Source organism: Bos indicus x Bos taurus, chromosome 25 (assembly GCF_003369695.1).
Source record: "Bos indicus x Bos taurus breed Angus x Brahman F1 hybrid chromosome 25, Bos_hybrid_MaternalHap_v2.0, whole genome shotgun sequence".
NCBI lineage: Eukaryota > Metazoa > Chordata > Mammalia > Artiodactyla > Bovidae > Bos > Bos indicus x Bos taurus.
Genome location: NC_040100.1, coordinates 38,678,513 through 38,692,899, shown reverse-complemented (window position 1 = coordinate 38,692,899; position 14,387 = coordinate 38,678,513). Strand labels below are relative to the sequence as shown.

At 54.5% G+C, this 14,387-nt stretch overlaps 1 protein-coding gene and 1 long non-coding RNA gene across 4 annotated transcripts in view; one reads left to right on the top strand and one right to left on the bottom strand.

The window, feature by feature from the left end:
• Positions 1–714: 714 nt before the first annotated feature.
• ZNF500 (zinc finger protein 500) overlaps positions 715–14,387 on the bottom strand; it is a 19,976-nt gene continuing 6,303 nt past the window's right edge. For 2 of the 3 annotated variants that reach the window (XM_027527291.1, XM_027527292.1), the window contains exons 2-8: positions 11,759–11,974; positions 8,172–8,675; positions 6,490–6,673; positions 6,227–6,294; positions 5,141–5,249; positions 3,427–3,540; positions 715–2,418 (exon numbers count right to left, since the gene is read on the bottom strand). In XM_027527291.1, coding sequence (XP_027383092.1) covers positions 1,793–2,418; positions 3,427–3,540; positions 5,141–5,249; positions 6,227–6,294; positions 6,490–6,673; positions 8,172–8,579 — 1,509 coding nt within the window. In that variant the 5' untranslated portion in view covers positions 8,580–8,675; positions 11,759–11,974 and the 3' untranslated portion in view covers positions 715–1,792. Of the gene's footprint in view, positions 2,419–3,426; positions 3,541–5,140; positions 5,250–6,226; positions 6,295–6,489; positions 6,674–8,171; positions 8,676–9,278; positions 9,686–11,758; positions 11,975–14,387 lie in introns of those variants that run through there. The other variant, XM_027527290.1, reaches the window with a different exon arrangement.
• Positions 9,676–14,387, top strand: part of LOC113883516 — an 18,424-nt gene continuing 13,712 nt past the window's right edge. The window contains exon 1 of the long non-coding RNA XR_003508661.1: positions 9,676–9,753. This is a non-coding gene — a long non-coding RNA (uncharacterized LOC113883516). The remainder of the gene's footprint in view (positions 9,754–14,387) is intronic.

Sequence of the window (14,387 nt, the reverse complement as noted above, 5' to 3'; positions counted from 1 at the left end):
CCTCCACTCCAAGGCGCACAGAGCACGGTCATAGCTCAGGCACTGGGCACACAGCCTCCACCAGTCACTAGTTCTCAAGAGCAAGAACTACTGGGGCGGGGGTGGGGGTGGAGGCAGAAGGCCAGACTGTGCAGCAAGCAGAATCTTGGTTCCCCAACCAGGGATCAAACCTGTGCCCCCTGCGGTGAAAGCATGCAGTCTTAACCACTAGACTTCCAGGGAAGTCCTGCAATGGCTGTTTTTAAAATTCCATTTCCCCTACTCTCTCTACCCTTTTCAATGGCAGTAAGTTCACTCAAGATGTTTCCATAACAGTGACAGAAAACAAAATCTTTGTCCCAGGTTCAACTCTGCTAACTGCTGAAGCAGCAGGCCAGGAGGGTGAGGGCCGAGAGTGGGCCCTGCCCCTTGGACAAGGTGCTTCAAGCTCCCAGGTCTGAGTCTCCATCTAGAACGTGAAGTCCTGTTACAGGACAGAGAACGTCAGGGAACAGGCACTGGACTGGCCCAGCTCTCAGGCCTGGCAGAGGGCAGCTACCTCCAGCAGCAGACGGGATGTGAGAAGTGAGTCTGTGAGGGGCAGGTGGGTGGGCCGTTGGCGACACTGACGTGGCTGGATCTGAGTGGACGCTACGTGCCCCACAAGCTGGCCCAGAAGGGAGAAGCCATCCCTCAACTGGGTGGCCCCAGTGAACATGCAGGACAGAGCCCAGGTGCCAGGACAACTGACAGACGCTGTTTATTAAGGGAACAGAGGAGAGCAGCTCACACCCCCGGGGTGTGTGGGGTGTGTGGAAAAATAACAGTATGTCTACTGATTGGATGGGACATCCTGAAACCCAGCGGTTTCAGAGCTGCCCCACCACTTCACTCATGACAACAGCAAATAAGGCCTCTTATTGAGCCACTCAGCCATGCGTGAGGCCACAGATGGGAACCGATCAGAGGCATGACCACATCAGAAAGACAAAGTGGCACAACCAAGGCCAGCCTGCATCCTGGGACATGGCCACCTGGGCCGGACAACAGCAGCCCTGGCACCTCTCCTGGGGAAACCCCCAGACTGCCCGGCAAGCAGGGGAGGTTAGAAGGAAGGGTCCTCAGGGAAGCATTCCCGCATCAGCCGCCCATCCAATAGAACAGCCGTGGATCCAACAGAACAGCCATGGATCTGTGAGGGGAACCCCCAACCACTGTGATGCTGGAGAACCCCCATGGGCTACACCTGGCAAGCGTGGCGAGGTTGGAAGGAAAGAGAAACCCTTGGAGGACGGGGACACGTAAAGCTGCAAGAGGCCACAGCCACCAAGGCTTCCTCCCAAGTGGGCTGAAGGGTGTCCCCCAAGTTAACAGTCAGAGCCTTAGCGGGGACCCCACTTGGAAACAGGTCCTTGTAGATGTAAAGAGCTAAGATCAGGTCGTTCTGGACTGAGTGTGCCCTAAATCCAATGACAGCGCCCTTATAAGACAGGAGCACATGTGGAGACACGCAGAAGGGGATAGGGAGGTGGTGGCAGAGCCCTGTGGCCATAAGCCCGGAGGAGAGCGCAGACGGACCCCACCCAAGCCTCCTGAAGGAGCAGCCCGCAGGCACCTTGAATTCAGACTCTGGCCCCTGACCTGAGAATTCCTGCTGCCGTTAGGTGCTCCCCCGTGTGTGTTCTTCATGGCAGCCCCGGACCCTGATCCACCTGCAGCGGCTTCCTGCTCACATTGGGGCCACGGGAACAGAGTCTGAAGACGCCCGGAGATGGACTCCGGGAATGAAACGACCCTGCAGCTCCCCGAATGATCAGGCCCAGGCCCCGGGCGTGTCCTGGAGCCCTGGGGGTCTGCGTGGCGGCTGCTCCCCACCATGTGTGCGCTGGTGCTTGCGGAGGTCAGTGCCCCGGCGGAAGCCCCTACCGCAGGCTGGGCAGGTGTGGGGCTTCTCGCCCGTGTGTGTCCTGCGGTGTGCGCTGAAGTGCGAGCTGTTGTTGAAGCGCTTCCCGCACAGCTGGCACTGGTAGGGCCGCTCGCCCGTGTGCGTCCTGCGGTGGATGACCAGGCTGGAGCTCTGGCTGAAGCGCTTGCCGCACTCGGCGCAGGCGTAGGGCTTCTCGCCCGTGTGCACCCGCTGGTGCGTGCTGCAGTTGGACCGGTCGCCGAAGCGCTTCCCACACACCTGGCACTGGTAGGGCCGCTCGCCTGTGTGCGTGCGCTGGTGCTTGGTCAGGTGCGACGTCTTGCGGAAGGCCTTGCCACACTCGGGGCACGTGTGTGGCTTCCGGACCCCGAGGAGCCCCACTCTGTCCTGAGGCCGCTGGGGTCTGGCCTGGCCGGGCCCCGGACCCAGATCTGGGAGTGCCTGGGCCCATGCTGTGCTCAGCGAGGCGTCCTCCCCAGAGTCCTCGCCATCCTCCAATCGCCTCCCACGCTCTGAGACAGAGAGAGCACAGTGGCTGAGGGCTCCATGGGGAGGGGAGGAGGGACAGGGACGCTTGGAGAAGGCGGGCAGGGGCGGGGCGGCCCATGTGAGGCAGATGATAGCAGTGCCTTCAAGTACCCTTCCACACCTTCCTCGGGCACACAACACTCAGAGCTTGATTCCAGGAACTAAAATCACGGGCAGACACTCAGAAGCACACAGTAACTCATCAAGGCCTGTGAGATGGGGCTGTGACGGTCCCATCCACACTTGAGGATGTGGAAGCCCATGACTCAATAGGGGAGGGATAGGCCCCCCGAGAAACATCCACCCCCCGAACCCCCACCTGGGCCCCTCCTGTTTCCACAATGGCTCATCGGGGAAGCCAAGCGTGGGCTGGAGCTCACGTTCACCTTGTCTGTACAACTGAGACATGACAGAGCCACAGCCCTGGCCTTTGGGGAGAGCTTTTACAGAGAACTGAGTCTGGCAGCTCCTCAGATGGTCACACCAAGTGACCATATGACTGCAATTCCACCCACAGTGTAGGCCCCGGAGAGTGAGCTCTGCTGGCCGGGCGACACTCGGCCCCTCATGTCTTCCCCGGGACCAGGCTCCCCGTCGCACCCGCGTGCAGCACACTGTCCCAGCTGAGCTGGTAGGACTCTCTCCTGCGACCCTGAGGGCGTGCCTCTCGAGCCCCTAAAGCCCCTGTCTCCCCTCGCCTTCCCTTCAGGCGGGGCTCAGTCAGTCTTTGCAAGGGAAGTTTCACACACATGCCCGTGTCTTTTTGTACCATCTGTGGCTGCTTTTGCACCAGGACGGTGGAGCTGAGGCATCGACTGCAAGGGAGACTGCATGGTCCCTAAAACCTGTTCACTCTGGCCCTTTTTGGAAAAAGCCTGCCAACTCTTGCTCTAAGCCCTTGAGCTTAAAGCCCACAGACACAGTCACCAAGGTCTCAGCCCAGGAGAAGGGAGATTTTCATCTGGGATCCCATCTCCTCGCAGATGCCTTACCTGAACTGGCTCCACCAGAGACCTCCCTTGGCCCCGAGGCTGCTTGAGCTGAGTCCCGCGGGTCTTCTCCTTGCCCCTGCAGGGCAGTCAGACAGGGCCCGGGCGTGGGGAGTCCTGCTCGTGGAGAAAGAGAAGAGAGGATGTGAGTGTGGCCGGGACGGAACATGGGACTGCAACAACCTCCTCCTCGTGAGGGCAAAGGGGTGTCAGGGGTGACCTGAGGACAAGCTCAATACCTTGAAAGACAGGGAGGCGCTCTGCTTCTGTGCAGACTAGCTGCTCGGAGAGGAGGAAGTGAGTGAGGAAACACGGCCAACGGCTCTCCCTGACTCTGGGAGGGAAACCAGGTGCCCTGAGGTGTCAGGGTGTCACCATAACCGAGGGGAAACGGCCAAGAGTTACAAAACACGCAGGAGGCAGACACCACAGAGGCAGAGAGAGGTGGGGCAGCAAGCTGCACACCCAGCAGGCCAGCGTTCTCGGCAATGGACAAGTTTCATCTCTACTCGTTGTGTACACAGTTAGTTTGGGAAAAGTGAGGATATAAATGAAAGTATTTGATCATTAACTTTCTGTGCCAACCCAGCCAGGCTATGGTGTCACCGTCTGGTTATATAGCAAGCTAGCAAGCTTTTTTTTTTCCTGGCCATGGGGCTTGCAGGATCTTAGTTCCCCAACCAGGGACTGTTGGCAGTGAAAGCACAGAGCCCTAACCACATTGGCCACCAGAGAATTCCCTAAATACCAGTCTAGATGTTGCTATGGAGATTATTTTGTAGACGTAATTAGTATCTATAATCAGATGACTACAAATAGAGCAGATTACCCTCCACACTGAGGGTGAGCCTCACCAAATCAGCTGAAGGCCTTAAGAGCAAAACCTGAGGTTTCCTGGAGAAGAAATTCTGCCTCCAGATGGCAGCCTAGAAGTCCTACCTGGGTTTCCAGCCAGCTGGCTTGCTGTACAAATTTCAGACTTGCCAGCCACCACAATCATGAGAGCCAATTCCTTAAAATAAATCTCTCCGTACACACACATCCTAATAGTTCTTTCTCTCTGGAGAACTCCAACTGATACAAAGCAGGGTCTCAACTCCTTTAGAAAACATCTCAGGAAGAAAACAAGTGTCAAGAGCAGCAGGGCAGCTGAGAAGGGACAGCATGGGGTGGGGAGGAAAGGCCGTGGACAGCCAGAGCCTGGTCAAGAGAAGCCCTGCCCACAGGGGCCAAGGGTGGCACAGAGGCTGAACTGACACTGGACAAGCCGTGTGGTGGAAGAGGAAAAGAAGGCACCCAGGGCGGCTCTGGGCATCTGCCTGAGACGGGGCAAGCGCCACGCTGCCCTCGATGCAGGCGGGGCACCAACAGGACACCTGGTGGCCCTGGCAGTGCAGGCTGCATGCAGCGGCTGCTTAGCAGACTCGCCAGGGAGCAGCCCTGACTCACACAGCCATCCCCTGGGCACAAGGCCCACGAGTCCCTACTGTTCACAGCCTCTCCAGGGATTCTTCAGGCCACTAAAGTTTGAGAACTGCCAGAGCAGCTCCTAAAGGTGGCGGGAGCCAGGGAAAGTGCTGAACAGGGAGGTGGCCAGGGGCCTCGGGTTCTGGAGACCAACACACACCCCCAATAAGCCCAAAGGAAGCGGCACCCTCCCAGAGACTTGCCCACTCTGGGACACAGCGTGGCGTCTGACAGCGTCTCCCCACGGCACCTGCATCCTCCAGCAGCACGTCGCAGCTGTGGTCCTGCTGAGCCAGGTCCAGGCAGCCCCACTCCTCCTGGGACAGGTACACCGCCACGTCCTCCAAGGTCACCGGCACCTGCGGGAACGCAGCTTGCTGAGTCAATGCCCCTGCTCCTGCAGGCGGGGCCAGCCTGGTGGGCTCGCCCGTCTCCTCCTCTCGTGTGATGATGGAAGGTCCTGCTTCCCCCGCCTTTTTCCCTTCCCACCCTTTCCCTTTCTGCATGCTGTTATCCACTCCCTCCTCCGAAGCTTAGCTCAGGCACGGCTGGACCCTGCTTTTCAGGACACTGTCACCACTAAGCTCCGTGCCAGTGCCGCACGGCCAGGGACCATGAACAGACATGCTGCGGGGAGCAGCTGCGTCTGCTGAGATCTCACCCACTGGAGCTGACACTATTCAGGTTCACAAGTTAGCCCGCCCTGCCTCAGCTCAAGCCAGCCCCAAGACCTGAATGGGGTGACCTGGGGACTTCAGGATGCCTCTAGGCCAGTGGTACCCAAGTCTAGCACCAGAGTTACCTGGAAGCACAATTAACACCCAAGCAAACAACATCCAGAAGAGGCAAATGCACAGAGAGACTGGGGGCTGCCAGGGGCTAAGGGAAAGGAAATGGAGAGTGACTGCTAATGGGTGGGGGGTATTTTGGGGAGGTGATTAAAATGTTCTAAAATGTGATTGTGTAAATATACTAAACACTGTATACTTTAAATGGGTAAATTGCATGGTATGTGAATTATATCTCAACAGAGCTGTTACTGAAACAAAGGAGATTAGGATGTCAGGCCAGGTCTGGGGGAAAATTCTCTAATTTTACCCTGATCCTAGGAGATTTTAACATACAGCTGGTTTGAAGCGGTTGCCCAAGCTTACCACTGGGACCGCAGAATCCTCCAGCACAAACCTGATATTCAGGTGGCATCTGAGAGCAGGTAAGACTTCCCAGGGGGTGAAAGTCTGCCTCAAAAACCCACAGACCTGACCACTTGAGAGAAGCGTGCCTGTAACAAGGGCGTGGGATGCACGGGGATGCTGCAGAGTGGGAAGCTGTTCACCTGGGACCAGGCTGAAAGGAAGGATGTGGCCAGGGCTGCTGTCTCCTGATGCTGTGAAGCTGCAGGGCCTGGGGAGAGAGTACAGAGTCACCCACCCGTGGCCACAGCAGCGAAGGCGGGACAGGTCCAGCCACCCCTCATGGACACTCACCTGCAGGGAGCCCGCCCAGCCCACAGGCACGCAGGTCTGACCAGCCACAGTCCTTCCCCTTTCCCTTCCTGGGTGCAAGGCTACACTTTCCTCGAGAGGGGCAGCTACTCACCCCTGTTTGGCCAGAGCGAGGGGCCTCCTCTTGGCCTGTGGCTCAGCTGGGCTAGGGGCGGCTGGCTGGAGTGCTGAGCCCCTTCCCCCAGGGACAGCTCCTCTGGCTGGGCTTCCACCTGGTGTTTTGAGAACCACTCCTCTGTCCCATGGGACAGCGCGTCATTAGGGAGTAACTCTGGATCCTACAACAGACAGAGATCTGCCCACCAGCTCCCAGGAGGCTGGGGGTGCCCACAGGTGCCCCACCCTTCATCGTGGGCACCCTGGTCCCAGGCTCTGCCTCATCACTGGGCCGCCTTGTTCAGTCTGACGGCCTCTGCAACCATCCATGTGCTGCCCTTCAGCCAGCCCCCAGGGAGAAGGCCAGTGACCCAGGAAGAGGTCAGGCTTCCAAGCTGGGGAAGGGGAGGCCTGCTCCACTCCTGAAACTCTGCATCTCGCTCCATCACACCGTAGCACACTCTCACCCTTCCTCCCTTCCGTGAGTGTTCCTGAAAGGACTGAGCCAGGAAGCCCCTAATCAGCTTTCGTCTTGGAAGTCTGAATTACTGCACTTGTTCCACTTCTTAAGGTCATCTCCAAGCCCTCTGGAACCATCTACCTCCTAATTCCAAGGAAGGTGAATCAGACGAACTTGGGTCTCAGAGTGCACTGACCTCCGTAACCGTACCAAGGACAAGAGATGTCCCTGGGGAACTGTGAAACAAGCACCAGGGACCCTATCCCAGGCTTAACATTCCACAGCTCTGTCACCCGGAGGTGACGGCGCACAGTGGCAGAGGAAAGCCCGTGCCAGGGACCCCAGGCGCCCAGGCTGCCAGGGGTCTGAGAAGGGCTCCTGGATTCCTGTTGGCCATCTCAAGGCAGGATTTGCTTATTGCATTCGACTCACCTTGTGGTCAGGGTTTGTTTTTTTTTTTTGGTGGTGGGGTGGGTGCTGCTCTCTTTTGACAGATGCAAAAGAACAGCAGTGTGCAGCCAATGGCACTGCCACGGGAAGAAGGTGACCTGCGGAGTCTGCCAAGTATCTAGTCAGAAGGAATCAATCTGACCCAAGCAGAAGAGATTTGTAAGAGACTCCCCACTACTCCCCAGATTTGCTGAGGAGGAGGAGAGTGCTCAAGAGTGGTGCTCTCTGGAGAATGTTCCATGATGATGGAAGTGCCCCATATCTGTGCTATCCTTGTCCAGCAAGTAGCACTTGGCCACATGTGACGACTGAGCCTCTGGAAGGCGGTAAAGTACAACCTACGAATTTATTTTCCATTTTATTTAACTATGAGAAAAACCACACATGGTGGCTACTGTATTGAATGGTACGGCTCTGGAGACACTGGGGCTCCAACCAGGGCACCCATCAGCACCTGGTCTTTCTTCCCAGGGCTCTTCCCTGTTTGGGAATCTTTTCAACTCTCAAGGTCCAGCCTTAAAAGGCCTCCAGCCTCCCTCCCATCAAAACCTGTGTATGTTGGGATGGTGTTAAGGAACCGAACCATATAGCTCAGAAAGGGCGACTGGGACAACAGTGGTGAAACAACAGATGCATGCACACTAGCCACGGCTGGGAAACTGCAGCTACCTTCTTCAGTGTCAGCCCAGAGCCCATGGAACCTACAAATGCAGACCTCAGGAGCAGGGCCCCAATTCCTCACCTCAGGGCCCAAATGCCCCCCACCTCACCCGCGGCCTCTGCTTCCTGGGCTCCCGCTGCAGCCCTTCCACGAGGACCACGGCCTCCTCACCACTCTCTGGCTGCTGCTCCCGCACCCGGGCCTGGATCTCCCCCGGCAGCACCGTCAGGAACTGCTCCAGAACCAGCAGCTCCAGGATCTGCTCCTTGGTGCGCAGCTCGGGCCTCAGCCAGCGGCAGCAGAGCTCCCAGAGGCGGCTCAGGGCCTCCCGAGGTCCCGCCACCTCCTGGTAGCAGAACAGCCGGAAGAGCTGGCGAAAGGTTTCAGGGCTAGGGTCTTCCGCCTCCAGGGAGGGCTCCTCTTCCCAGCAGCAGTCGTCCTCCACTTTGACAACGAGGATATCACCCTCATCCTGCTCCAGGGGAGCCAGAGGCTGGGGGCCGGGAGAGGTCGCCATTGCTCCTGGCAGCCCTTGCCCTTTCTCCGGCCTGGAGATAACGCCTGTCTCTCCCTGCACCTCTGGCCAGACACTGGGAAAGATGTTTTCAGGTCTCTGTGGAGAGACAGTTAAACTCATATGGGGTGCGGCACAGAGGTTGGATAAGCGTCTGCGCCCATAAGCCCCTGCCCTGGCCCCAAGGCCAACTCCCCCTTATTGGCAAAAGAAAAAGTTAAAGTAGATCAACCTGTCTTCACTACTAACCCCATAATTCCCAGGAGAATTTCTTAATCTCTGGGTCTCAGTTCTTCAAGTGAAAGAGGAGGTTGCTGAGAGGACTAAACAGGATGTTTTAAAAGGGTTTTCTTTAACAGAGTCTGCAACGTGGTCAGAATTCGAGAAACGCTGAGTTTTCATTTTCACAGTTTGCCATTTTTGGACGAGGTCCTTTGAAAATGTAATGAGAATCTGGGACCTCTCTGCCCAGGCGGGCTTAGATTGTATCCCAACCTGAACCCGGATTTCGGGCTCCACGAGCCCCACCACAGCCCCTCTCCCTCCAGTGTCTTGACAGGGTCAGGGCTCCCTGGCCGACCCGCTTTCCCGTCTCGCCCCTTCAGCAAGAGGGACAGCTAGGACAGAGGCCGAACACGAACCACGCTCCATCAAGCGCCGCGGACAGAGAAGCTCGAGCGGGGACCCTGCGTCCGCACTCACCGACAGCGCTGCGACTCGTGGGGAGCTCGCGGCGAGCCGGTGCTGCGGGGTGGAACCGGAGTGGAACAGTGGGTACGGAGGTCTAGGCGGTCCAGAAACTAGGACCAGCATCCGTGCATCACAGACCCGGACGCTCAGAAGCGACCATTGGCTGAGCCGCGCGTCGAGCTGGAGAGCAAGGCCGCGAGGGGCGGCCACGGGAAGCATTATGGGTAACGTAGTCCTCGCTCGTTCCAGCTCGCTGTTGAATGGGAATGGGTCTTGGAGGGCGGGCCAAAGGGAGGCATTTTCGGTAACGCAGCCCTTTCACTATTGGCTGAACCGACTTTCACGCAAAGAAACGAACTACGTAGCGACTCTGCTCCGCGAGGTGGGACCCGCTCAGTTCAGAGAAACCTGGCGGTCGGCGGTCCACGGGGGGTCGCAGAGTCGGAGACGACTGATCTGAACTGAGGCCCGGCGGGATGCACTGTGGGTAATGTAGTCCTCCCCCGGTTAAGCCACGCCCTGGGTTAGAATGGTCCTGCGAGGCGCTGTGGGCTTCCCTGGTAGCTCAGCTGGTCAAGAATCCGCCTGCAGTGCAGGGAACCCCGGTTCCTGGGTCCACTGGAGAAGGGATAGGCTATCCACTCCAGTAGGCATTGTAGGCGGTAACAGCCCTGCACCTTCAGTGCGCATGTGTGAGTGCTCCAGAGGCTACCCACCTACTTGGCCATCCTCCCAGCTTTCGTTCTACCACTGCCCCCGACCTGAGCAAGTCTCGAGGTGGAGGGGACCCTGGAAATTTACTGTTTTACTTACACAGTACAATGTATATGCCAGGCTCTGTTCTAAATGCTTTGTAATTATTAAATCGGTTCCTCTTTGAAACAAAGGTGGTTTTATTATCCCTGTTTTATAAGGTCAGTAAACAGAGGTGCAGGGCTTCCCTGGTGGCAAGAACGGTAAAGAACCTGCTGCAATGCAGGGGACCTGGGTTTGATCCCTGGGTGGGGAAGATCCCCTGGAGGAGAAAATGGGAACCCACTCCAATATTCTTGCCTGGGAAAACCCAGACAGAGGAGCCTGGAGGGCTACAGTCCATGGGGTCGCCAAAGAGTTGGACACAACTTAGCCAACTTAGCAACTAAACAGCAACAACACACACAGGTGCAGAGGGTCAGTGACCTGCCCAAAGACACAACCAGTAGGTGCAGAGCTGGGGTGAGGCTGGAATTCAGGTATCTTAGTTCAACCCCAATTTTAGAGGCTGGAAGATGAAGACTGACAAAATTACTTGTTTGGTGCATCTTGGTTATCAACTGCTTATTTCTTCATTTGTTAATTTGATCAACAAATATGTATTTATTGGGCTCTGCTCTGCAGGCACCATGAACAGGAGGTGAACTGGACAGTCACCTGTGTCCCTGTGGAGCTTGGAGGAGGGAAGTGTAGGCAGATAGGGAGCTCTGAGCAGGTAGAGGATCACGGTGAGGCTTGTGTGCCTGGCGGTGAGTAGTAAGAGCTCCATAAAATCATTGACTAACCACCAGACGACCCTGAGTCCTTCAGCACTGGCATCCCCAGGCCTAGCACCTTCCACTGGCTTCCTTCTTTCCATCCACTTCATTCTCGCATTTTCCATTTTCGCTCACGTTCCACTTCCCCCGCTACAACCAACATCCATTTTTTCTTGTGAGCACGCAGGCAGAACAAGATGCTGGGCTGCCCACCCCCTGGCTTCTGGGGACCACCCCTGCATAGTGGGACGCCTCTTTAAGGGAAGACACCAGATTCAGGGCAGCCTCGTGGTGGGGCTTCAAGCAAGGCAGGACCACATGTGCTGCATTTTCCCCTTACAATCTTGGACTGCTGGTCAGGAAAGCCAGGCTCTTGGAGGGAACCAAAACCAAGGTGTGGGGCGGTCCAGAGCACTGGCACTCAGGCTGAGCACAAGCAGCCTGCCATTCTGTCAGCCTCAGCGGGGAGTGGAAAGGGGAAATTTGAACAAGTCACAGAGGTATGTAGCAGGGGAGGAAGAGAGAACAGGGAAAAGGAACAGAACAGAAGAGACACGCTGGGCTCTGTCTAGAGGGGCAGACGGGTGGGGACACCACCATCCTCAACGTTGCCCCACACCTTCCAGTTTCTAATGGCCTCCTGCTTAGCTGCGGGGCCCTGGCCTTGTGTCTTGTATCATCTCCTCGGGGCCAGATACACACAAGTCAGCAAAGTCCATGTGGTGACCACGGCCTGACTGACATAGTCCTGGTCCTCTCTTCTCTGGGCAGTTTTCAGTGACTGCAGCCAACAGAGTTTTAAAGGATACATTTCTACTTTGCCCAGGATTTCTTTCTTAAATCTATTTTGAGGGGGATACACATTCACTCCATAACCAATGCACACCAGTACACCAGTATGAATTTGGACCTACACTGACATACACCCAAACCAGTGCTTCAGATCCTGGCTCTGCCACTTAGTAACTGGGTAAGCCTTACCTTTTACCTCATCTGTAAAATGGGGATTGTTATAGCTCCAGCTTCTGAGAGATGACAGATGGGATTCGATGAGATTGAGCTTGTAAAGGCCCTCTGATGATGTCTAGCATGTAACAGATGCTCCATAAACACCAGCTCATGACCTGCAACCATACTGGGATGAAGCTTGCAGGCCTCCAGATTTGTGGATCTCAGATACCTGGGGCCGTGGTGTTCCTGTAAGAGGTTCACAATTCATTAAAGTGCCAAGCACCATGTAGAGTCTAAAGGAAAAGTATTTATTGCTGCACATGTATCTATAATCACATATAACTATTTACACTTATAAATGTAGCTTGTTTTCGTACCATTTATGGAGTTTACAAAATAGTTCGATTTAAAATGCGAGCCATAGGACTTCTCTTGTAGTCCAGTGGCTAAGACTCTGCCCTTCCAATGCAGGGGCCCTGGGTTCAGTTCCTGGTGAGGGAACTAGATCCCACATGCCACACCTAAGACCCAGCATAGCCGAATAAATAAATAGATATTAAAAATAAATAAATAAAATGGCAGCCTCACAGTCATGGAAGCAGGCCAACAACACGTGAGGTACACACACGTGAAAGGTACACACGCCCTTCTCTGAAGGCAGGGGGAGATCATCTTCCGACAGGTGGCACACAGTCCATTGTCACATACTGGGCACTGGTTCAGCTCACACTTACTCCTACGACTTAATTATGGCTGGGAAGAGATGGTCTGTGACCCATCTCTCTGTGGGTCTGAGTCATCTGTGCTAGCAATTTCCCAAAGCCCAAATAACTAAGGGCCAACAACTCAGTACAAGTCAAACAGTTTACCTAATCCTACTGAATTCTCTGAGTCGTCAGAGAACTACAGTTTTCAAAACTTGATACGTGATGGGCGTTTTTTTATGGGCTTCCCTGGTAGCTCAGATGGTAAAGAATCTGCATGCAATGCAGGAGACCCCAGTTTGATTCCTGGGTTGGGAAGATCCACTGGAGAAGGGATAGGATACCCACTGCAGTATTCCTGGGCTTCCCTGGTGGCTCAAACAGTAAAGAATTCACCTGCAATGCGGGAGACCTGGGGTCAATCCCTGGGCTGGAAGGATCCCCTGAAGAAGGGGATGGCTACCCACTCCAGTATTCTGACCTGGAGAATTCATGTACAAAGGAGCCTGGCAGGCTACAGTCCATAATTCAACTATATCAGATAGTCATCAGAGAACCACAGTTTTCCAAAACTGATATGTAATTGGTGTTTTGTTATACTTTTTCTAAGGCCTTTGCAAGCTAACAATAAAACCTAAGGTTTTTTAAGTACTTCCTAAGTCCATGGAGCTCATGTTTTTACTTACTTAAATCCTCACAATGACAATCATGTAAACATCATTGTGACCCACATTTTAGTTAAGTAAACTGAGGCTCAGAGAGGTGCAGACCCCTGCCTAAGGCCACACAGCTAGGAAAGTGTAAGAGCCAAGACAAACTCGGGCAAGTGTGCTTCAGACTCTGCTCCTTAGAACACTCTTGTAAAGGTAAACTTGAATGCCACCCAGGTAATTGAAGCTTTGACTCAGAGTACATATGCAAGCTATTTCTTGGAAGACTCTAGTCTTGTCCCAAGATTCTCCTTTGAGCTGCCCAAGCAGGGCCCCTCTAGTTTTCTCAACACACTAAGTAGATCTGCTTAGCATATACTAATGGTAGAGGCTCAGTAACTATTTGCTGAGAAATCAAATAAATAAGTGGGTGGAATCTGTTCTTTAGACACTGAACTCTGTTGCCCAGCCTCATCACCAACTTGATTCCAGGACTTCCCTGATGGTCCAGTGGTTAAGAATTTGCCTGCCAATGCAGGGGACACAGGTTCAAAACCTGGTCTGGTAAGGTTCCACATGCCGTGAGGCAACTAAGCCTGTGAGCTGCAACCACTAAACCCACGTGCCTGGAGCTGGTGCTTGGTACCAGAAACCACCGCGATGAGAATCCCTTGAGCTGCAATGAAGAGTAACCTTTGCTCGCCCCAACTAGAGAAAACCTGTGCCCAGCAACAAAGACCCAGCACAGCCAAAAATAAATAAAAATTAAAAAAAAAAAAACACACCTTAATTCTGACAATAATATAAATGGGGGTTAATGGTACCTATTTCTTAGAGGATACTTACTATAATAGAATTAAATGACAGAATACATTAAAATATTTTGCCCTAGACTGAAACACAGGAGCACTCAGTGAACAGCAAATGTCTTGTTATTATCTTCATTAACAGGAAGGATGAAGAATAAGAGTGTGCTGTGCAATACTATGAAATCTCTCCTTGGAGTCTGGCTGTGTTTTGGTTCCATCGTGAAATTTTAGACACAAAAGAGGATTCATCAGTTAACAGGGAGGCTGCTGCTGCTGCTAAGTTGCTTCAGCTGTGTCTGACTCTTAGTGACCCCATGGACTGCAGCCCTCCAAGCTCCTCCATCCATGGGATTTTCCAGGCAAGAGTACTGGAATGGGGTGCCACTGCCTTCTCTGTAACAGGAAGGCAGGAGATACCATTTACACCTCGAACCACCGAGCATTTGAAAGTGTCTTTTCCCTGAAGTCAGCAAGTTAAATAAGAAGCAGATGAGTG